This window comes from Hemitrygon akajei, chromosome 10 (assembly GCF_048418815.1).
Source record: "Hemitrygon akajei chromosome 10, sHemAka1.3, whole genome shotgun sequence".
Classification (NCBI taxonomy): domain Eukaryota; kingdom Metazoa; phylum Chordata; class Chondrichthyes; order Myliobatiformes; family Dasyatidae; genus Hemitrygon; species Hemitrygon akajei.
Window position 1 is genome coordinate 125,905,705 of NC_133133.1, and position 17,266 is coordinate 125,922,970.

Sequence of the window (17,266 nt, forward strand, 5' to 3'; positions counted from 1 at the left end):
ATTCTAATGTCTCCACAATCTCTTCAGCTATCTCTTTCAGAACCCTGGATTGTTGTCTATCTGGTCCAGGTGACTTACCTACCCTTCAAACTTTTCTGCTCCCCAGCATCAGCTTCTTAGCAATAGCAACTGCATGCACTTCTGCCCCCGATACTCTTGAACATCCAGCATGGTGAAGACTAACACAAAATATTCAAGTTTGTCTGCTAGTTCTTTGACCCCCCCCCCACCCCACTTTACTACCTCTCCAGTGTCATTTTCCAATGGTCCGATATACACATCGGAAAAAAATTGCATCCTCCTTTAAACTACTGGCTATCTTACCTTCATATTTCATCTTTTCTCTGCTTATGGCTTTTTTTTTTTCAAAACTTGCCTTCTGTTGGTTTTTATAAAGCTTACCAATCCTCTACCTTCCCACTATTTTTTTGCTATATTATATGCTCCCTCATGCTCTTATGCTGTAAAGTCTCCAGATATCTGTTTACAAACTTATCCCCTACCCTGCTGCCCCAAACATTAATACATCTTCCCACCCTCCCCATGCCATCTGACATTCTTCAGCCAAGTAACATTCTCTAATCTACCTCTGTACTATCACATGCTTCTTGTAGTGTGGCTGTAAGCCTATTGTCTTATACAGTTCCAACACAAATCCTTACTTTTGTATACTATGCCTCAGTCAATAAATACTTTTTAAAGCCACCTTATCTAACTCATGGTAATGAGAACATGTGCTCCTTTCAATAACTTCTGACTCCAGTATGACATATCTAGAACATCACTTTCTCCCTTATTAAACAAGGGTATTGGTTGTTTAGTTATCAAATGTGGCCAAACAGGATATAAATACAAAGATTACTTTTTTCCATTCTTGCTTCTCATAGCAGCCACATCTTGCCCTACCAGAATATCTACTTCTACAGGTGATGGGATATCTTAAAATTCATTTGTTATCCATCATTTTCAATTATTCACACTTTCTCCTCAGCTTTGATTACTGTCCTCCCATTTTGTGAAAACAGAAGACAAAGTATCCACTTGGAAGTATTCCAATATTCTCCATGTCCATGATCCCTTTTACCTTTCTTAGTTATTAACAAATCTGAGTCTTTTGTTTTATTAATGAAGCCTTTGATGTTGACTTTATCATATTGAACCAATAACTGCATCATTCTGTGCATCTCCAATTTTCTTTCAAATTTAACCCCCTTTTGTTTTTTCTGTTGGGAATGTTTTTTTTTTATAGAAAGAGAACACATTTGTTCTACATATATATTGCCCTCTCCTCTCTCATTGCAAACAATTACTTGTTTGTAATTTAGTTTTGCTCCAACTGATTAAAATGGCCTGACTCCTGGGTAACTGCACTCTCAACCATGTCCATGCTAAATCATCTATGCTTACAACCTCCAAAATTTCTCCTGTTGCTACTTCTCCCACCAAACAGCTCCATTCCAAAGCTTCAGTCCTGAATTGTACACTCCTAGGGATTGCTATGTAATGATTGATAGTGTTCTCCTGAAGACATTAAAGAGTTGTTCACCCAGTGTATTATCTTGAGTCGTCCATGGAGCCCCAGCATCAGTTACCCTTCTTATGGCCTTCACAAGTCTAGATTGTCTTCAAATTATCTTTGCAGATCTCCTACTTTATCATTCAATACTTTGTAACCATTCCACCCTCATCCCTTTAGAAATTACAATAAAACTAAATGGAAGTAATACAGATTACCTGTTATTCTCAGGAAGAACAGCGTGAATGAAAGCAGTCAGTAATGTAGTAGAGATTGAAACTGTATAATAAGTGAGCAATGTACAAATTCACCCAGAAGAAATATTTTAGGCTTACGACAAATCTCTGTGAAGAGAAGATCTACATAAAAATTACTCACTTTTTTCTCATAGCAATATGCTTCCCTGACATCATCATCAGAGTCTGTTTCCTCCTCATCTAAATCAAGAGATTTTCTGGGTGAGGATGCCAGATTCCCCATGGCCCTGCTGAAGGCAGACTGCTGAACACTCTGTAAATGTTCCTGTGAAGAGATCAAATCCAACAGCTTAATCAAATATCACTTTACAGAGAAAATTTGGACTGCCTCTACCATCAGATAATTCCCTGCAAAGTAACCAACTTGATTTGTATATGCCTTTTAACAGAGTAAAATATCCCAAAGTACTTCAAAATATCACTAACCAGATGAGATTTAACAGTGATTGAAATGGCAACTTTGGACTGATGTGAAGGAATTTTCTCAGAGACAGACTCTGGGGATGTCTCAAAGGAACAGTGAATTGAAATACTTCCATGCACACAGCTGCCAACAGAGAGATGGTATAACTGAACATGAGAGTGATGTCGTGTTGTAGGTTTGGCTGGAGGACCAATGGAAGGATTTGAATACTAGGAAAGTAATTTTAAGTTGGAAGTATGCCTGATGGGAGCCAATGTGGTTCAGGCAGCAAAGTTGAACCAGTTGAAGTTTATGAAGGATGGAGGTTGGAGGACAACTGGAAATGGCACTGGAACCATTTAATCAAGAGATTCTATAGGTATGAAGAAGCAGGGTTTGTAGCAGGCAACATATGAAAGAACATGATGCATGAAGACAAGCAATGATACATGAAGCTCAGCATGGGGCAAAGTATTTCCAACTCTACCAAAGCCAAAAAGCAGAGGGTTAACGTGTAGTTAACAAAGCAAAAAGCAAATTAGCTTTCACAGGGAGGTGTTTTGAGTAAAAGTACAAAAATGCCTTATAACCATAATAGAGCCTTGATGAAACAGCTCCTGGAGACCTGTGTGCAGGTCTGTTCTCCTTACCCGAAAGATACACTTGTCACAGAGGTAATATAACAAATATTCATCAGGCTGATTCTGGGAAGGCAGGAACATCATACAAGCAGAAATTGATTAAGCCTGCACTTAGGCTTTAGGTCTCATCAAAACATACAAAATTCTGACAGGCTGGCTGAAGCAGAAATTTTCCCCTTAACTGAGATGTTAGTCTTTGAAATGAGCAAATCTTTTTTCATTCATAGGGAGACAAATCTTGTAAAGAGTATCTTGAGGAAAAATATAGATTGCAATGGAACACCCTTTGTTTTCATGAATGAGCATGATTCCAACAACTTTCAGGAAACATGGCAGCAACAAAAGCAAAGTAGCTTACTGGACTGGCATCCATCACACAACATATTCACTCTCTCCTCTAGCAGAACTGCAAGGTGCACCAGCTACAGTGCAGTGCAGTTCATTGAGCAGGCTCCTCAAAGATTATAAAATATCATTGAAGACATTAAGGGAGAACAGTTCATTGATAGAAACTTACCTTTCAGCCACCACCCATGCTGCTCATCAAACATCCAATTACATTGATCTTGCTTTATTCCCATCAACCCTCCCCAGATTTTACCACTCACCCGTACATTATGGGTAACTATGTGGCTATCAACATGCAAATCTTTCAGCTGCACATCTCAAGATCAGCTGTTCTTTACCACATTCTGAAGTTGTTTGGTGCCTTATCCTTTGAAGACACTGTGTTGCTTAATGGCCATTTTTCTCCTCAATTGAAAAGCAAAGAAACTGCAGATGCTGGATATCCAAAATAACAGCACGAGGTGCTAGAAATACTGGGGAGGTCATGCCGCAATCATGCAGAGGCAATCAGCTAATGCTTCAGGGCAACAACCCTTTGTCAGAACACTGATTATCAATTCAGATCTCAACAGCTACAGTTAATACCTCTACAAAAGTCATTAATATTTTCTAGTGACATGATGTAACCAGTGTGAATTGCTGACTTAAATATGTACAATTCTACTTCTCGGTATACAAGCTAACCTTTCAATATGAAATAATAATGGATTTGGACCACATTATGTGCAGGAAAGCTGGGGATTGGGACCTTGAATATGTCATTCTTTCCGCATTTAAGATTAGTTTTCTGCTATTGTAGCTATTCTCAACGCACAACTCTTCAGATGCTTTTGATGATGATCTTACCTGTAAATCTGGATTAGCTGCTGCCTTTTGCAATTCAGCACTAATAATCTTCTCTGTCTTTTCCCTAGCTGCCTGCTCCACCATGCGCTGGCTTAATACAGACAACTTGGCAAGTGCAGAAGACAGTTCCTCTGTAGCTAGGGCTTGTCTAGCTCGGTCTTGCCAACTCATTGCTCTCTCTGTCAGGCATTGCAAGGCATCTCCTTCTGGCAAACGAACTGAAAGCTTCTGAAGGGAAACGAGGAGTGACAAGATGGTCTCAAGTCTTGGTCGTCGGGATCGCATGCATAATGGACACAAGAACTTCACTTCTTTAGTTTGCCAACCTAGTCCTTTCTTCTGTGTGCCAGTTTTTGGAAGTGTAACACAAGTGCTGTGAAACCAGTCTTTACAAAGTTCACACTGAAGCATAAACCCACTGGCTATCTTCCGACATACACAGAACTTCACCTCTTCGATACGGTCCACCAATGTCATTTTAGCTAAATTTGCTGCCCTCAGAGAATGCATGGCTTCACATTCTTTCTGTTCCATTACTCGGAAGCTTGCAATCTGAAGACAAATTAACACAATTCAATTATACATCACTTAAATTGCAAATCAAATCAGCAATGCTTGGGACAAAAATAATGAATGACACTTAAATCTTAATGAGGTATCAATGTGGAGTGATCAGTGTGCTCGTGAAGATCACGCCAACCTCCAAAAAAAAACATCAATTACAGTAAATTGCAGTTGCACAATACCTTCAAAAACAGCAAATAACATTGAGCTGTTACATTCACTAGTCCAATGATTTACGATGTGTATAAATGGGAGTTATGTTTTATCCAGTATTAAGCAATTTTAAATAATTTAGTCAGCTGTAATTTTCTTTTGGCAGTTTACAATGAGCCCTGAACATTTTATCATAATGTTTTCATTGAGTATGTTAACGGCCTGCTGAGCATGAACTTGAACTTGGTAGTAGGAACAATTTTAAAAACTCAGATGTCACATCTTCTTGCATGAGTACAGGCAATTTCAATTCTACTTCATACATAATGATCTCAGTCTCTTTCAAAGATACAGGGCTAAAATGACTGCATTGATGAAACTCACCATTTGCATCAAGATGATACACTGAAAAATACAGCAGCTGGACAGTGTGAGGGCTGAATGGATCTACCTCTATTTAATTTCATTATAATGTGAAGCTACTGCTTCACTTAAAGGTATCCAGGATAAATACTGAATTAAAAAAATTATTTTCACTTCAAACTATTCTACATTTTGAGTTTTTGGAGACAGTGGAGAATCAGAATAAACTGCAGTTGAAGTGTGACAATAAAGGAGGCAGCTGCTTCACTGTACATTAATCATTCCATTGAATGATACTCATCTTAAAACTACTTCAATTTTTCTTTTTACTTTTTGGTTTCTTTTTACTGAATAACTCATTCCAAAATTCTTCCAGTCTGTTGAACACAATGGAAAATTGGTAATCAGAATGAATTGTAGAAACCAAAACTGACGGTTGTGAAAATAGATACTGTCTACAAGAAGCGCGATTGTTATTAGGTCAGGCAAAAAAAAGACTAATTTCAGCCATGCTTCCATATTATTTTTTAGGACACCAGCATCACTAACGTAGCCAGAATATGTTGCTCACTTCAAATTGCTCTTGAGAAGGCAATGAGCCACTTACGTGAACCAATGCAGTCATTCAGGTGGAAGTATTCTCTTAACGTTGTTGGGCAAAGGTTTCCAGGATTTAGACTCACCAACAATGTAGGATGAAAGATATATTTCCAAGTCAGGATGATGAGTGACTTGGAAAGAAAAAGGACGCAGTGTTCCACATGACCAATGCTCAAACTTCCTTGATTAGAGATTGCGAGTTTGAGAGGCATTGTCAGCCTAAGTAATTATGGAGCATTTTGTTAACATTTGCAGCAGTAGATTGGTGGAGGCAATAACTTCTTAAAGTGGTCGATGGTGAAGTCACAAATGTGCCTGCCTTATATTGATGGTGGTGAGCTTCTTCAGTGCTACTGGATTGGACTCAGGTGAAGCATGTGCATGCATGCATGAACAGTCGGGGCTTGTCAAGTTGAATGCCATTTCTCATTTCAGTAAAAAGCCTGGTTACTTACAAGATATTGATTATTTGAAACAATTTTATTATTTTAAATATATAATTATTCCAATGAAGGCTGAAAGTTCAGAAAACCAAGATACTCAATACTTACAACTGCATTTGGATCACTGGATTGTTCAGTCACCTCTTCCAAGTCACTTATGCTTTCCAAATCTAGCTCTCTGTCTTTCACTAATGCTTTCATTTTTTTCCGTTTATTCTTCCCACTACTGTATATTCCGATATTTGTCCTGGGACTCAGCACCTAAAGTGGATTAGCAATCATATTCTGAGATGAAAAAAAATTTAATTCCAATTTGTTGTTCCATCATAGGATTGACTTTTTAAAATATTTACATATATTTCCATCATTAATTCTACTATAACGATAGTCTACCTATCTGCCAAATGCTTCCTGAATCCTTTTGACTTTTCAAATCAGGTTTATGTTCTGCTGTCTCTAAAGTGCAGTTAAATTAAGCCAAGAAGAGCACAGAGTTGATTATTTGCACAGGGCAAGGAAAGTGGAAACTATTAAAGTGTTTTTTTTAAAGACTGTCCCATCCTTTTCTGTCAGTATTGACATCCAGTGCATTTCAACAACATGCTCCTCCTATGCATTAACCCCTCCTTCTTCCAAGAACGGAGGTGCCCTCAATTAGTTCCTACCATTTCAAGTGAACAGTAACTCCACTCCCTCCAAGGTGTTGCCATGATAAACTAACTATATGCTATTTTTGTGAAATATACAGAATATTTTTTATTCCACATCCCTCTTTGATACCTTCCCCCACATCTTTTCCAGTACATTGTTGAGTCTATGGGTACCGACCTCTGTTCTTGCTTCAAAGTGTAAATTACAACATCCCACATCTGAGCACAATGCCAACACTAAACTACCTATCTTCCTTTATATAGGAGGGCATAGTAGAATGACTCTACAGTTCGTCCAACTACATATACCACATCCCATAGGAACTGGATTCCATTCACCCAGTTTCTATGTCACCATCACATGGGACGCAGTGATGGTAACATCCCTATTAGAACTTACAGCATGCCTAAACACATTGGCTTCTGCAGATACTGGATATTCAGCAGGTCAGACAGAATCAATGGAAAGGAATAAACAGTCAATGTTTCAGGCTGAGGCCCTTTATCAGGACTGGGCCAGTATTTTATATGTGTTACTCTGCATCCATCCACAATACCACAACAGAGTAGATAATCTGACCTTCACATATCTGCACTCACCATTTCTCCATCTACCTGTTGTTACAGAGTTCCCCTTCCTCCCCAGAACTCTCCACAGAAAATGGATTCACACCACACCAAGAATATTTTGTTTGGACTGAAAGCACAAGTTTCCAGATACCCATTATTTTAAATCTATTTCACTTCCACTCAGATATCTGGAACATTGTACAGGGTGATAAAAGTGAAGTTCACCCTATAGGAAACAAATGCCTCATCTTTTAAATTGTGTACCTCATAGCCTTTGAGACAAAGTACAAGTTCAATCATTTTAGACCTAATTCTTAGTTTTCTCTTTTCAAACAACTGTAGTTAATTATTCTGTTTTCCCTTTTACATCTGTTTTGCCTGCACCATCCTTTCTTTTTCTAATCACAGAGCTTTAGAAAGCACACAAAGGCCCTCGTACCTCATTTGGTCATCAATTTTGTGATGGGAGTTTTTACATTCCCAACTGCATTAAGAGGTCTGGCTTCCAATTACTTCAGTGACCTCCAGATGGGTCTCTTTTAAAGACTTTACAACAGGGTGGCAGCAACTCAAAGTAAGCATTACAATGGGGTGTTCCATCTCTGTCATCCTGTTTGTGACAGCCTTCAAGATCATCCTTTTCGGAGCATGTGGTTCGTGGGATAAAGCTAGAGTCAGGATAGAAGCTTCCTCTACTGAGAAGCTACATGGATGGCACAAGCATTCTTCAGATGGCTGCATACACAAGGCGGCTACTGAAGAGGCTGGATGAAAATCAAGCCCACCATGTCACAAAGCAGATGCTTTTGAAAAGTCAAAAGCAACAACATCACCTTTGTTGTAAGAGATAAGGAAATCCCATTGTAGGGCTGACACCCCATCCAAAGCCTTGGGAGGCAGTACACCACAGAGTTCTCTGATAGGCAGATGGGAAAAGTAACACAGAAACAACTCACAAAGGCACTGGCCAGGATTGACTAGAGCCAACTTCTCAAAAAGTATAAAATGTGATGTTACTAGTTCACACTGTACCAAAGGGTGATATGGCCCCTGAAAGTGTAAAATTTCCTCATCAACAGCGAATAGGATAGCCCCCATACATCCTGAAATGCCTGGGGCTACCTTGGTGTTTCTTGGTTACCAGCCTCTTTGGAAAGAACATGCTGAAATTGCCATTGAGATTCATTAGACTGGGGTACAAGCAGCAGAAAACCATGACAGTTGAGCTGAAGGAGTCCACAGCCTGCTGGTGAGGAGTGCCAATGCCCCAATCCATGCCAGCCGTAAATGAAGAGCACAAGCTGAAGTAGACCAGCCATCAGCAGGCTGCAACACCAAGAGATTGTCAGCGGAGTCCAAGCTGAATGTGCACGACTTGGCTGGGGGAAGGCAAAACGATTCTGGTCTGAGGCCTCACAGAAAGAGAGGAAAGCCATGGTAGTGGAGGTGATAAGGACTGAGCAGGAGCACTACAGGGTGAAAGCCGTGGCACAGGGCAGCCAGGGAAGATGGACAACATGGGAAGGCACCATCAACAAGTTAATCAACTGGTCTGACCTATGGAAGGTCCTACAAGCTAGACTCAGCTTCCTTATCAGGGCAACCTACGAAACCTTGCCTTGCTCCTGAAACCTCCAACACATCCTGGCAAAATGCAAGACCTGCGCTGTCACAAGGGCACCAAAGATAGTGGCACAACCAGGCCCTAAAGAAGCTGACAGAGATCCTAGAGACCTGTAGGCAGGATGTGAGAAGCAGCCTTTCCCCAGTGGGACGACAACCTGCCATTTGTTAAGGCTGGGAAAAGCACTAAATTCACCTGCTCCTTCAGGACTCCTCTCCATAGGCAAGGGGTGGAACATGAAGGCAGAACTCAGCAGACAGCTACAGTTTCCCATAGAATTCACTATCACATACATCTCTCTGCCCAGACATAGAACTGTGGTCCATGGCCACCAAAATGGTCCTCCTCATTGAGTTAACCATTCCATGGGAAGAAGGACTGGAGGCTGCCCATGAATGGAAGAGGCTTAAGTACTCAGATCTGGCAGCTAAGTGTAAGGAAAGCAAGCTGGAGGACCATCATCTATCCTGTGGAAGTAGGCTGCCGAGCTTCATTGGCACATCGACGACAAGGTTACTCCACGATATGGCAGTGACTGCAGCAATGTTCAGGAGGGCCACCATAAAGCTGGCTGAAGAGGTAGAAAATGCTAACTTTTGGCTGTGGCTAAGGAGAAAGGACACAAATTGGGGGGCCAACTAACTCCACTGAAAGCTGCAGCGGGTGGCAGGGAGACCAGAAGATGTACCAGGACCAAGGGAGTGAAACATCAATGAATGGTGGTCCCTGGCTGATGACCCTGCAGCTGCCCCAAGGGCATTGTTAGAGGTGTGGCAGGCAGCAATGGCAAACAGGAAACATCTTCCTGTAAATCTCATAGCTGAAGTGGACTATCCAAAACACTTCATAGCAGGCAAGTTCTGCTTTGATTTCTCTGATTTCTGTTCAAAGGTAGAACAGCAAGTAACTTACAGAAGCAGAAAATTAATTGCCTTTAAGAAAACTGTTAAAGGATCAGTTGAGCAGTTGAAAATGCATCAAAACTTCACACAAATTTCCCTTACAAAATATCTTACACCTACAACTTTTTTCATGGCAACATTATCACTACATTCCCTTTAAGCTCTCCAAGTTTTGCAGCCTGTGAATATTCAAGTCTTGTACCTTGTCACTCCGTTCCCTCACTGGAGGAATTTATAACATTAACAATTAACCAAAACCATGTAATCCAACCACAATTACCAGAAACTCTATCTCAATAAGCAAGTATTTAGAATGGATTAATAAAGTTGCAACAAATTCCTATCATGGCCCCCAAGAAAAATCTACCATGGATGAAGTGTTGACTTGTTATTTCTTACAACTTAACTTACACCTACAGTTTTTTCATGTCAACATTATCACTACATTCTCCTTCTAACTTTCTAAGCTTTGCAGGCTGTGAATATTCAAGCCTTGTACTTTGTTATTCCGTTCCCTCACTTTCAGTTTCACTATCTTGCCACATACATCAACTCCTACATCTGTCTGAACAACTTTCATCACTGCTTGCCTATCTGCTTTGCATCAAGTCACCAATGACTCAGAACTTTCTCTCACATCTGCTTGAGCAAGGCCATTCTACTATACTGAATAAAACTTGTATTTCCACCTGTGCCAAACCAAAAGAAATGTCATTACAAATCTCAAACCAGAAAGCCCACAAATTGGGACTATAACTGCCCACTTTTGCGTCCCTCATCATTAGCTTCCACCTCTCATGTTCTGAAGTTTCAACCATGAAGATCTTAGTTGAATGATGGTCACACATGCAGCCTTGGACTTTAACTTTACCAATGATTTTCTCAGACTCTCAATTAAGCTAGGATTCAATCTACAGTCTCCTGCATGTTATTGTTCAACTAAAATTTTCATGATGCACCAATTTCAAAGTCATCAGCCTTGGATTTGGTACATCCAATTCCCCTGATGTTCTCTACCCCATGATTGGGCAAGCACACATGACCTAACTAGCCTCCTAAGTGCAACTCTACCCATTTCCAGTTTTCTTTCTAAATGCATGGATCACTGATAAACTAAAAGCACACCCTAACTCGGTCTTCCTTTCCTATCAGTGATAATGGGATATTTAAGGTTTTGTATATGGAAGGCCATTAATAGGCCACTGCAAAGGTCTGATGGGCTGGACTTTATGTACTTGTCAGGCTCTGATCTATTAGTGCATAGAGGTTACCATCAAATGGAACTTTTATACAAAAGGCTCTGTAAACCAAATCACATCTTAACTGATGAGTTTGGGCCTGCTTCACTAGCTGAGAAAGCCCATGCACTCTTAATATTCTGTCATTGCTGATCCTACACCAGTATGCTGACAATATCTTCACCCTCCAACTCATCCCATTAATCACCAACCCAACAAGTTCTTCCCTTTCCTCCGCCAATCATCTGCCCAAAGGTACTCTCTCCAATCTCCACACCAATTATCCCAATACTCTTCCCAGCTTCCTGATGTTCCTACTCTGATTTCTCCACTCTTCTGGTGACTCCTCCTGACTTCCACTCCCATCCGCAAACTTGCCTATAAATGCTGAGCCCTTCCATCTGCAATTTAAACTGAGAATGCCAAGCAGGACAACTTTGATCTTTGGTTCACTGATTATGTACACCTCATCTACAGGCTTCTACAAGTGCTTAAAGTCATAATTCCTGGGTGCAGGGAAGAATACAGAACACTACCGCATAGTACAGGCTCTTTGGCCAACAGTGTCATGCCGACCCTTTAGCCTACTCTACGATCAATCTAACCCTTTCCTCCTACATAATCCTCCATTTTTCTATCATCTATGTGACCATATTAAGAGTCTCTTCAATGTTCGTAATGTAACTGTGTCCATTACCAGCTCTGGCAGCATGCTCCATTCATTCACCACTGTCTGACTTCCCTCCAATCACATTAAAATTATGCTCTTATATCAGCCATTTCCACCCTGGGAGAAAGTTTCTGGGTGTCCACTCAATATATGCTTCTTACCATTTTATAAGCCTCTTATCCTCCTTCACTCGTCACAAGACATGCTCTCTAATCCAGGCAGATCCAAGATGTTGAAGATTGTTTTTCAAGTTTTACCTGTAATAACGTGTAGGTAGAGTTCTTCTTCAGGAAGGTTCTAGCAGTTCGTTCTCTCCAGGCACGAGCAGCAGTTACTTGGGACTCCACTTGAGGAAGGGGATCAAGCCGTACTGGGATGGGGCGACCTTTTGCTAACAGACTTTCCAGCTGATCCAAATAGGCATTGCAAGATCCCTTCTGCATCAAAAATATAACAGTAAGGCAGCTTTACAAAAGACTACTTCTATGCCTGCAGGACAAGGCTACAGCTATTATAGGAGATTAAAGAGAAGCTGGATAAAGGTTCTGTTGTAAAACAATTCAAAGAGACAAGAGTAATTTTCTTATTAAAGTATTAGGCAACACATTTTGTACCTTTTAATGTGGCATTCAAGAGGCTTTTATATAGGCACTTGAATATGCAGAGAACAGAGGAACAAGAACAGGTTAAAGTGATGAATCTAATTTGGCATCATGCTCAGCAGAGACATTGTGGGCCACAGGATCTGTTCCTGTGTTGTCCAGTTTCACGTGCGAATGTATTTTACGGTATCCACAAGGCCTATGTTCTAATATGTTTTATAATATCCAATAGGCATTCCCTTCCATTAACCAGAATAATCAAGTCATTTATCTATCTAAAGGCCATTAATAAAATGGTTATTGAACACTAAGATTCTCAGCACTGACTGGCATGCGCAGAGGATTGGATTAGACCAAAAGAATAAATTAGAAGAGGTTGTAGGGCTGTGAGCAGTGGGACCGACGCAAGGTCATAATATTAATAATTTCTAATGATCATTTATGCAGATGGTATCAATGCAATTAAGGTGTATGGTTTACTGAAATAAAAGATCTGTCACAATCTGATTGAATAGTGCAACAAGTATTAGGGCCAAGTTGCCTACTCACACTTCTATTTCTTACGTTCACATCCTGCTTATTCCTCCAGTCCCACCTTTAGTTACCTGAAAGTCTTTATACACTACTCCAGGTTAAATCTTCCTCTGGAGATCCATTACCCGCTGCATTAAACAAATACTTGCTGATTTCAAACTACAATGCAGTTCACTTTTCTCCAAATTAATTATTACACTTTGCTCTAAACTTCCTGTTCACATCAATTTACCCATGTTCAAGATAATCTCCACAACCCTGCAGCCATTCTAATCCTCAGAATTGAAACTTTCGATTTCCCCAATAAAAAAACTATTCCCTTTTGCCTTATCATTCCCTCAAGCACGAGGGGTACAAACCTGAGCACATCCTCCACACAGATGCTTTATTTATTGAGATACAGACGCAGAGTACGCCCTCCTGGCCCTCCGAGCCGCGTCGCCCAGCAACTTCCAATTTAATTTTAGCCTAATCACTGGACAATTTACAACGACCAATTAACCTACCATATGACGGAAAGGTACAAATACTGAAAATCAAATGACACAACAGATTAAAATTTTTTAAACTGCTCTGTTTGTTTGGTTTCCAATAGCAATTTAAGGGCATGGAAAAGGATTTGTTCAAAACAAAAAAAAACACAAATGTAACAACCTTCAGGTTCTACTAATGCCTCCTCCCAAGTTTCCTTACCTAAGCGTTTTAGTGTAATCCTCTATTTCCATCTTTCTCATATTTGTTTAGCACCCCCCCCCCCTTAAAATGCATCTATGCTATTCACTTCAGCCATTACCTAGCTGGTACAAAGTTTATATTCGCACTGCACACAGATTTTTCTAAATTCCCCAAGTGATTTCTTGATGACTCTCCTATAATAATGGTTTCTAGTTACGTTTTCCTCCATGTTGAAACATTTTCTCTGTAAGCAATTGATCAACTTTTTAAAATCATTTTAATAATCTCCATCAGGTCATCCTAATTATTTACCATCAGAGCTGGCTGAACAAGCACTACCCAGCAACTTCCTTTTCTGCCAAAGCTATTCAGTGCTGCTGGCTGCCCCAAGAATGCCAAATGTCTCGACTTCTTTACTTACTTGCTGACTGTTTCCTTAAACACTCTTCCTGCTTTATCTCCAAAATCAAATGCGAGGACCCTCTTCATCACTCAGATTAAAAGCACACATTCAGCTGCTTCCCAAACTTCCCATTACCTATGATGCCAATTCCCCCCAAGCATCTTTCTCTACAGGTTCTATTCTGCTTCCATCTTGTCCATTCTCTTGCGACCCTATATTGCACTGTTTTCCATTGAACTACTGACCCTTCCAAATTCACATCAAGTGCCATAATATTTCATATCTGAAGTACGAACCCTTAACAAAACTTCTGCCTTTCCTATCCACTACAGCATTGCAGTCAGACAATTTGTATTAACATCTACATTGGATGCAATCCACTGAAACATTTGAAGTGCTACTGTCTCAGTTTCACTACCTGGCAAATGTATGCAACATGGTCTTGAAACTAGTTGTCCCCTTTTCAAAGACACTCTCTGAATTAGTCTATTAATGATATTGATGCCTTATTCCTCCTTGAGCTCTGTAGGCTCCATCACAAAAGCCAAACAGAAAAGTTTATAAAGTCAGCTTGTGTTTTGAGGTACCAATCTGAATGCTCTTATAATGGAAAAGGTGAGAAAGTAGCTTATAAATATTATAACACAGATCCAATTTTCACATTAAAGATACTTCAGCTTTAAAAGAATTTGCAAAATAGCTGAAGCTATAATTACATTTCACTAATCCTGCTTACCCATTCTATTCAATGCATCAATAGAAACATTGATGCCAAAGCAAATGATCAAATCCTTCAGGCATTAATCAGATTGTAATCCTTTCATAAAGAATCAATTTCAACACTGACTGCAAATTCATTTTACCACGGAAAATTGTGTGCCTTGCAGCTTGGTGGATGAAAATATACCACTTGTTTCCTAACAAGTTAAGAAGTCTGTATATCCCAGAACATTACATGAAAAGCAGCATGGGGAGAACAAATACATATTCACAGACAGGCAAAAGGAACAAATTCAAATCAGATAGTCATTCTGGGCTTGATAGGCAATTCATTTGCACAAAACAGATAATTATGGATAAGGTGAACTGTCTGCACTCTGGTTAGACCAGGGAACAAGAGAAAAGGAATCTTTTATTAAGGTGGCAAAAGCCCGTACACTTAAAATGGTCAGTTTCTACTAATTCAAATTCTTCAAACCTGCCTGTATAACTTCCACTTTTGCCATCCAGTCTTTGGCTTTCTGCAGAGCTTCCTTAAGAACCAGGACATTCGGCAGATATGCAGGAATATTCTTTGCCTCATTTATAATACCATCCAGTGTTGCCATACCATGTCTTGGCCTACAAGCAAAATGAAGTGTTACCACAGCCAGCTTAAAAATGAATTCAATTTATTTACCAGAGCAAAATATCTCAAAAGTAAAACTGACTTCAATAATCTCAGGAACACAAATGTCACTGTGATTAACAAAATCAAAGTTTTATAACTTTTGCCATTATAGCCTGAGGCTTGAGAAAATTAGGAAAGAGATAGGAAAAATTTCTTCACCCAGATAGTAGAAGAGCTTTGAAGGAAACCTTCACAAAGTCAATATAAAAGAGACACTGGCATATTTTAGCTTATCAATAGAATGATGATGGAACAAGCACAAGCAGCAAAACAGCTCATCACTGTTCTTTTTTTAAAAAAATATTCTTCAAAGGTTCAATTTAATGTCAGGGAAATGTATACAATATACACCCTGAAAATGCTTTTACTTCGCAAACATCCACAAAAACAGAGAAGTCCCTCAAAGAATGAACAGATAAACGTAAGAACCCCAAAGAGCCCCCCCCAGCTCCCCTCCATCCCACGCACAAGCCAAAGATGATCGAATCCAAGAAAAAAATCAAAACTTAAAACAAGCCGCTGACTTGTGTAACAGTTACAAACATTAAATGTTACGATGCAAATCACTGCCATGTGACTCATTGTTCCTGTCATGTATCTTTTGAGAGACAAGCATTCCCGATCCCTGGCATTTTCTCATAATCCTGCAAAAGCTCATTACTGTAATTTTTTAATTCAATTTCTCCTTTGAATGTAATTACTGAATCACCTTCCATCACCACTAAAGGTACTGATTTTTAAACTATCAACTATGTAAAAGAAAAAATATTTCCTTCTCATGTGTCTGTTTTATTAATTGGCTCAAATCAGAGTCCTTCAGTACAGACTCTTCTGCTATTGCAGTTTCTCTCTGACAAAACCTGGCTCTGCTTAACTGCCCTTCTTTTAGAAGAGCAATCCCACCTTCCTGACTCTGCCTGCAAATGAGGTCTTGTTCTAATACTCAACAAGGAGCAAGAGAGTAAGGAAATAGTAGGAATTAAAAAAGTAACTCATGTGCACAGGTAAAGGATTCAAACAGGGTTTTACATAACTACCTAGCAGGTGGAGGACGATGCTGATATTGAAAACAATCAAAATAATGAATGTGTAAAATGCATGAAATATGATCAACATAGCAGAAAGTTTCAAAGGTTTTAGCATGTTTGAAAATGGATAAATCACCAAGCCGGGTAAAATATCTATTTGGTTATGAAGAGCAGCATAGAAGAGGCATTGATCATTTTTCAGTCATTCCAACCTGCTGAAGTCGAGCTTAAGAGGACTGAAGCACTTCTATTATTTACCATTATTTAAAATAGAGGAAGAGATGAAGACAGAAGTAAATCAAATATGTGTTTCTTAAGTTATGCCTAACATATTTAATTTTAAATTTTAAGGGTATAACAAAGAGGATAAGTAAAAGCAGTTAGTTTGACTGTCTATGCGGATGTCTGCGAGGCTTTTCACGAAGTCTAGTATGATAGGGCTACCCAAAAAATAAAGGTATATAGAACTGTAGAAGGTGGCAAACTGGATCTAAAATTAGCTCAACAGCAAGACACAGGATAATGAGTGATGAGTGTTTTTTGGAACACACACAGAATGCTGGTGGAACACAGCAGGCCAGGCAGCATCTATAGGAAGTAGTACAGTCAACGTTTCGGGCCAAGACCCTTCATCAGGACTAACGGAAAAAAGAAATAGTAAGAGATTTGCAAGTAGGAGGGAGAAGGAGGAAATCCGAAATGACAGGAGAAGACCGGAGGCGGGTAGGGTGAAGCTAAGAGCTCGAAAGGTGATTGGCAAAAGGGATACAGAGCTGGAAGGGATGGAGACTATACAGACGGTATACAAGGTGTTGTTCCTCCAACCTGATGGCATGAACATTGATT

The 17,266-nt window shown here is 39.7% G+C and overlaps 1 protein-coding gene across 1 annotated transcript in view; it reads right to left on the minus strand.

The window, feature by feature from the left end:
- The window catches only part of kdm5a (lysine demethylase 5A), a 158,773-nt gene that overhangs the window by 24,478 nt on the left and 117,029 nt on the right, over window positions 1-17,266 (minus strand). The window contains exons 20-24 of the mRNA XM_073058897.1: window positions 15,205-15,343; window positions 12,046-12,225; window positions 6,243-6,395; window positions 4,012-4,563; window positions 1,895-2,038 (exon numbers count right to left, since the gene is read on the minus strand). Of these exons, the coding sequence (XP_072914998.1) occupies window positions 1,895-2,038; window positions 4,012-4,563; window positions 6,243-6,395; window positions 12,046-12,225; window positions 15,205-15,343 (1,168 nt within the window). The remainder of the gene's footprint in view (window positions 1-1,894; window positions 2,039-4,011; window positions 4,564-6,242; window positions 6,396-12,045; window positions 12,226-15,204; window positions 15,344-17,266) is intronic.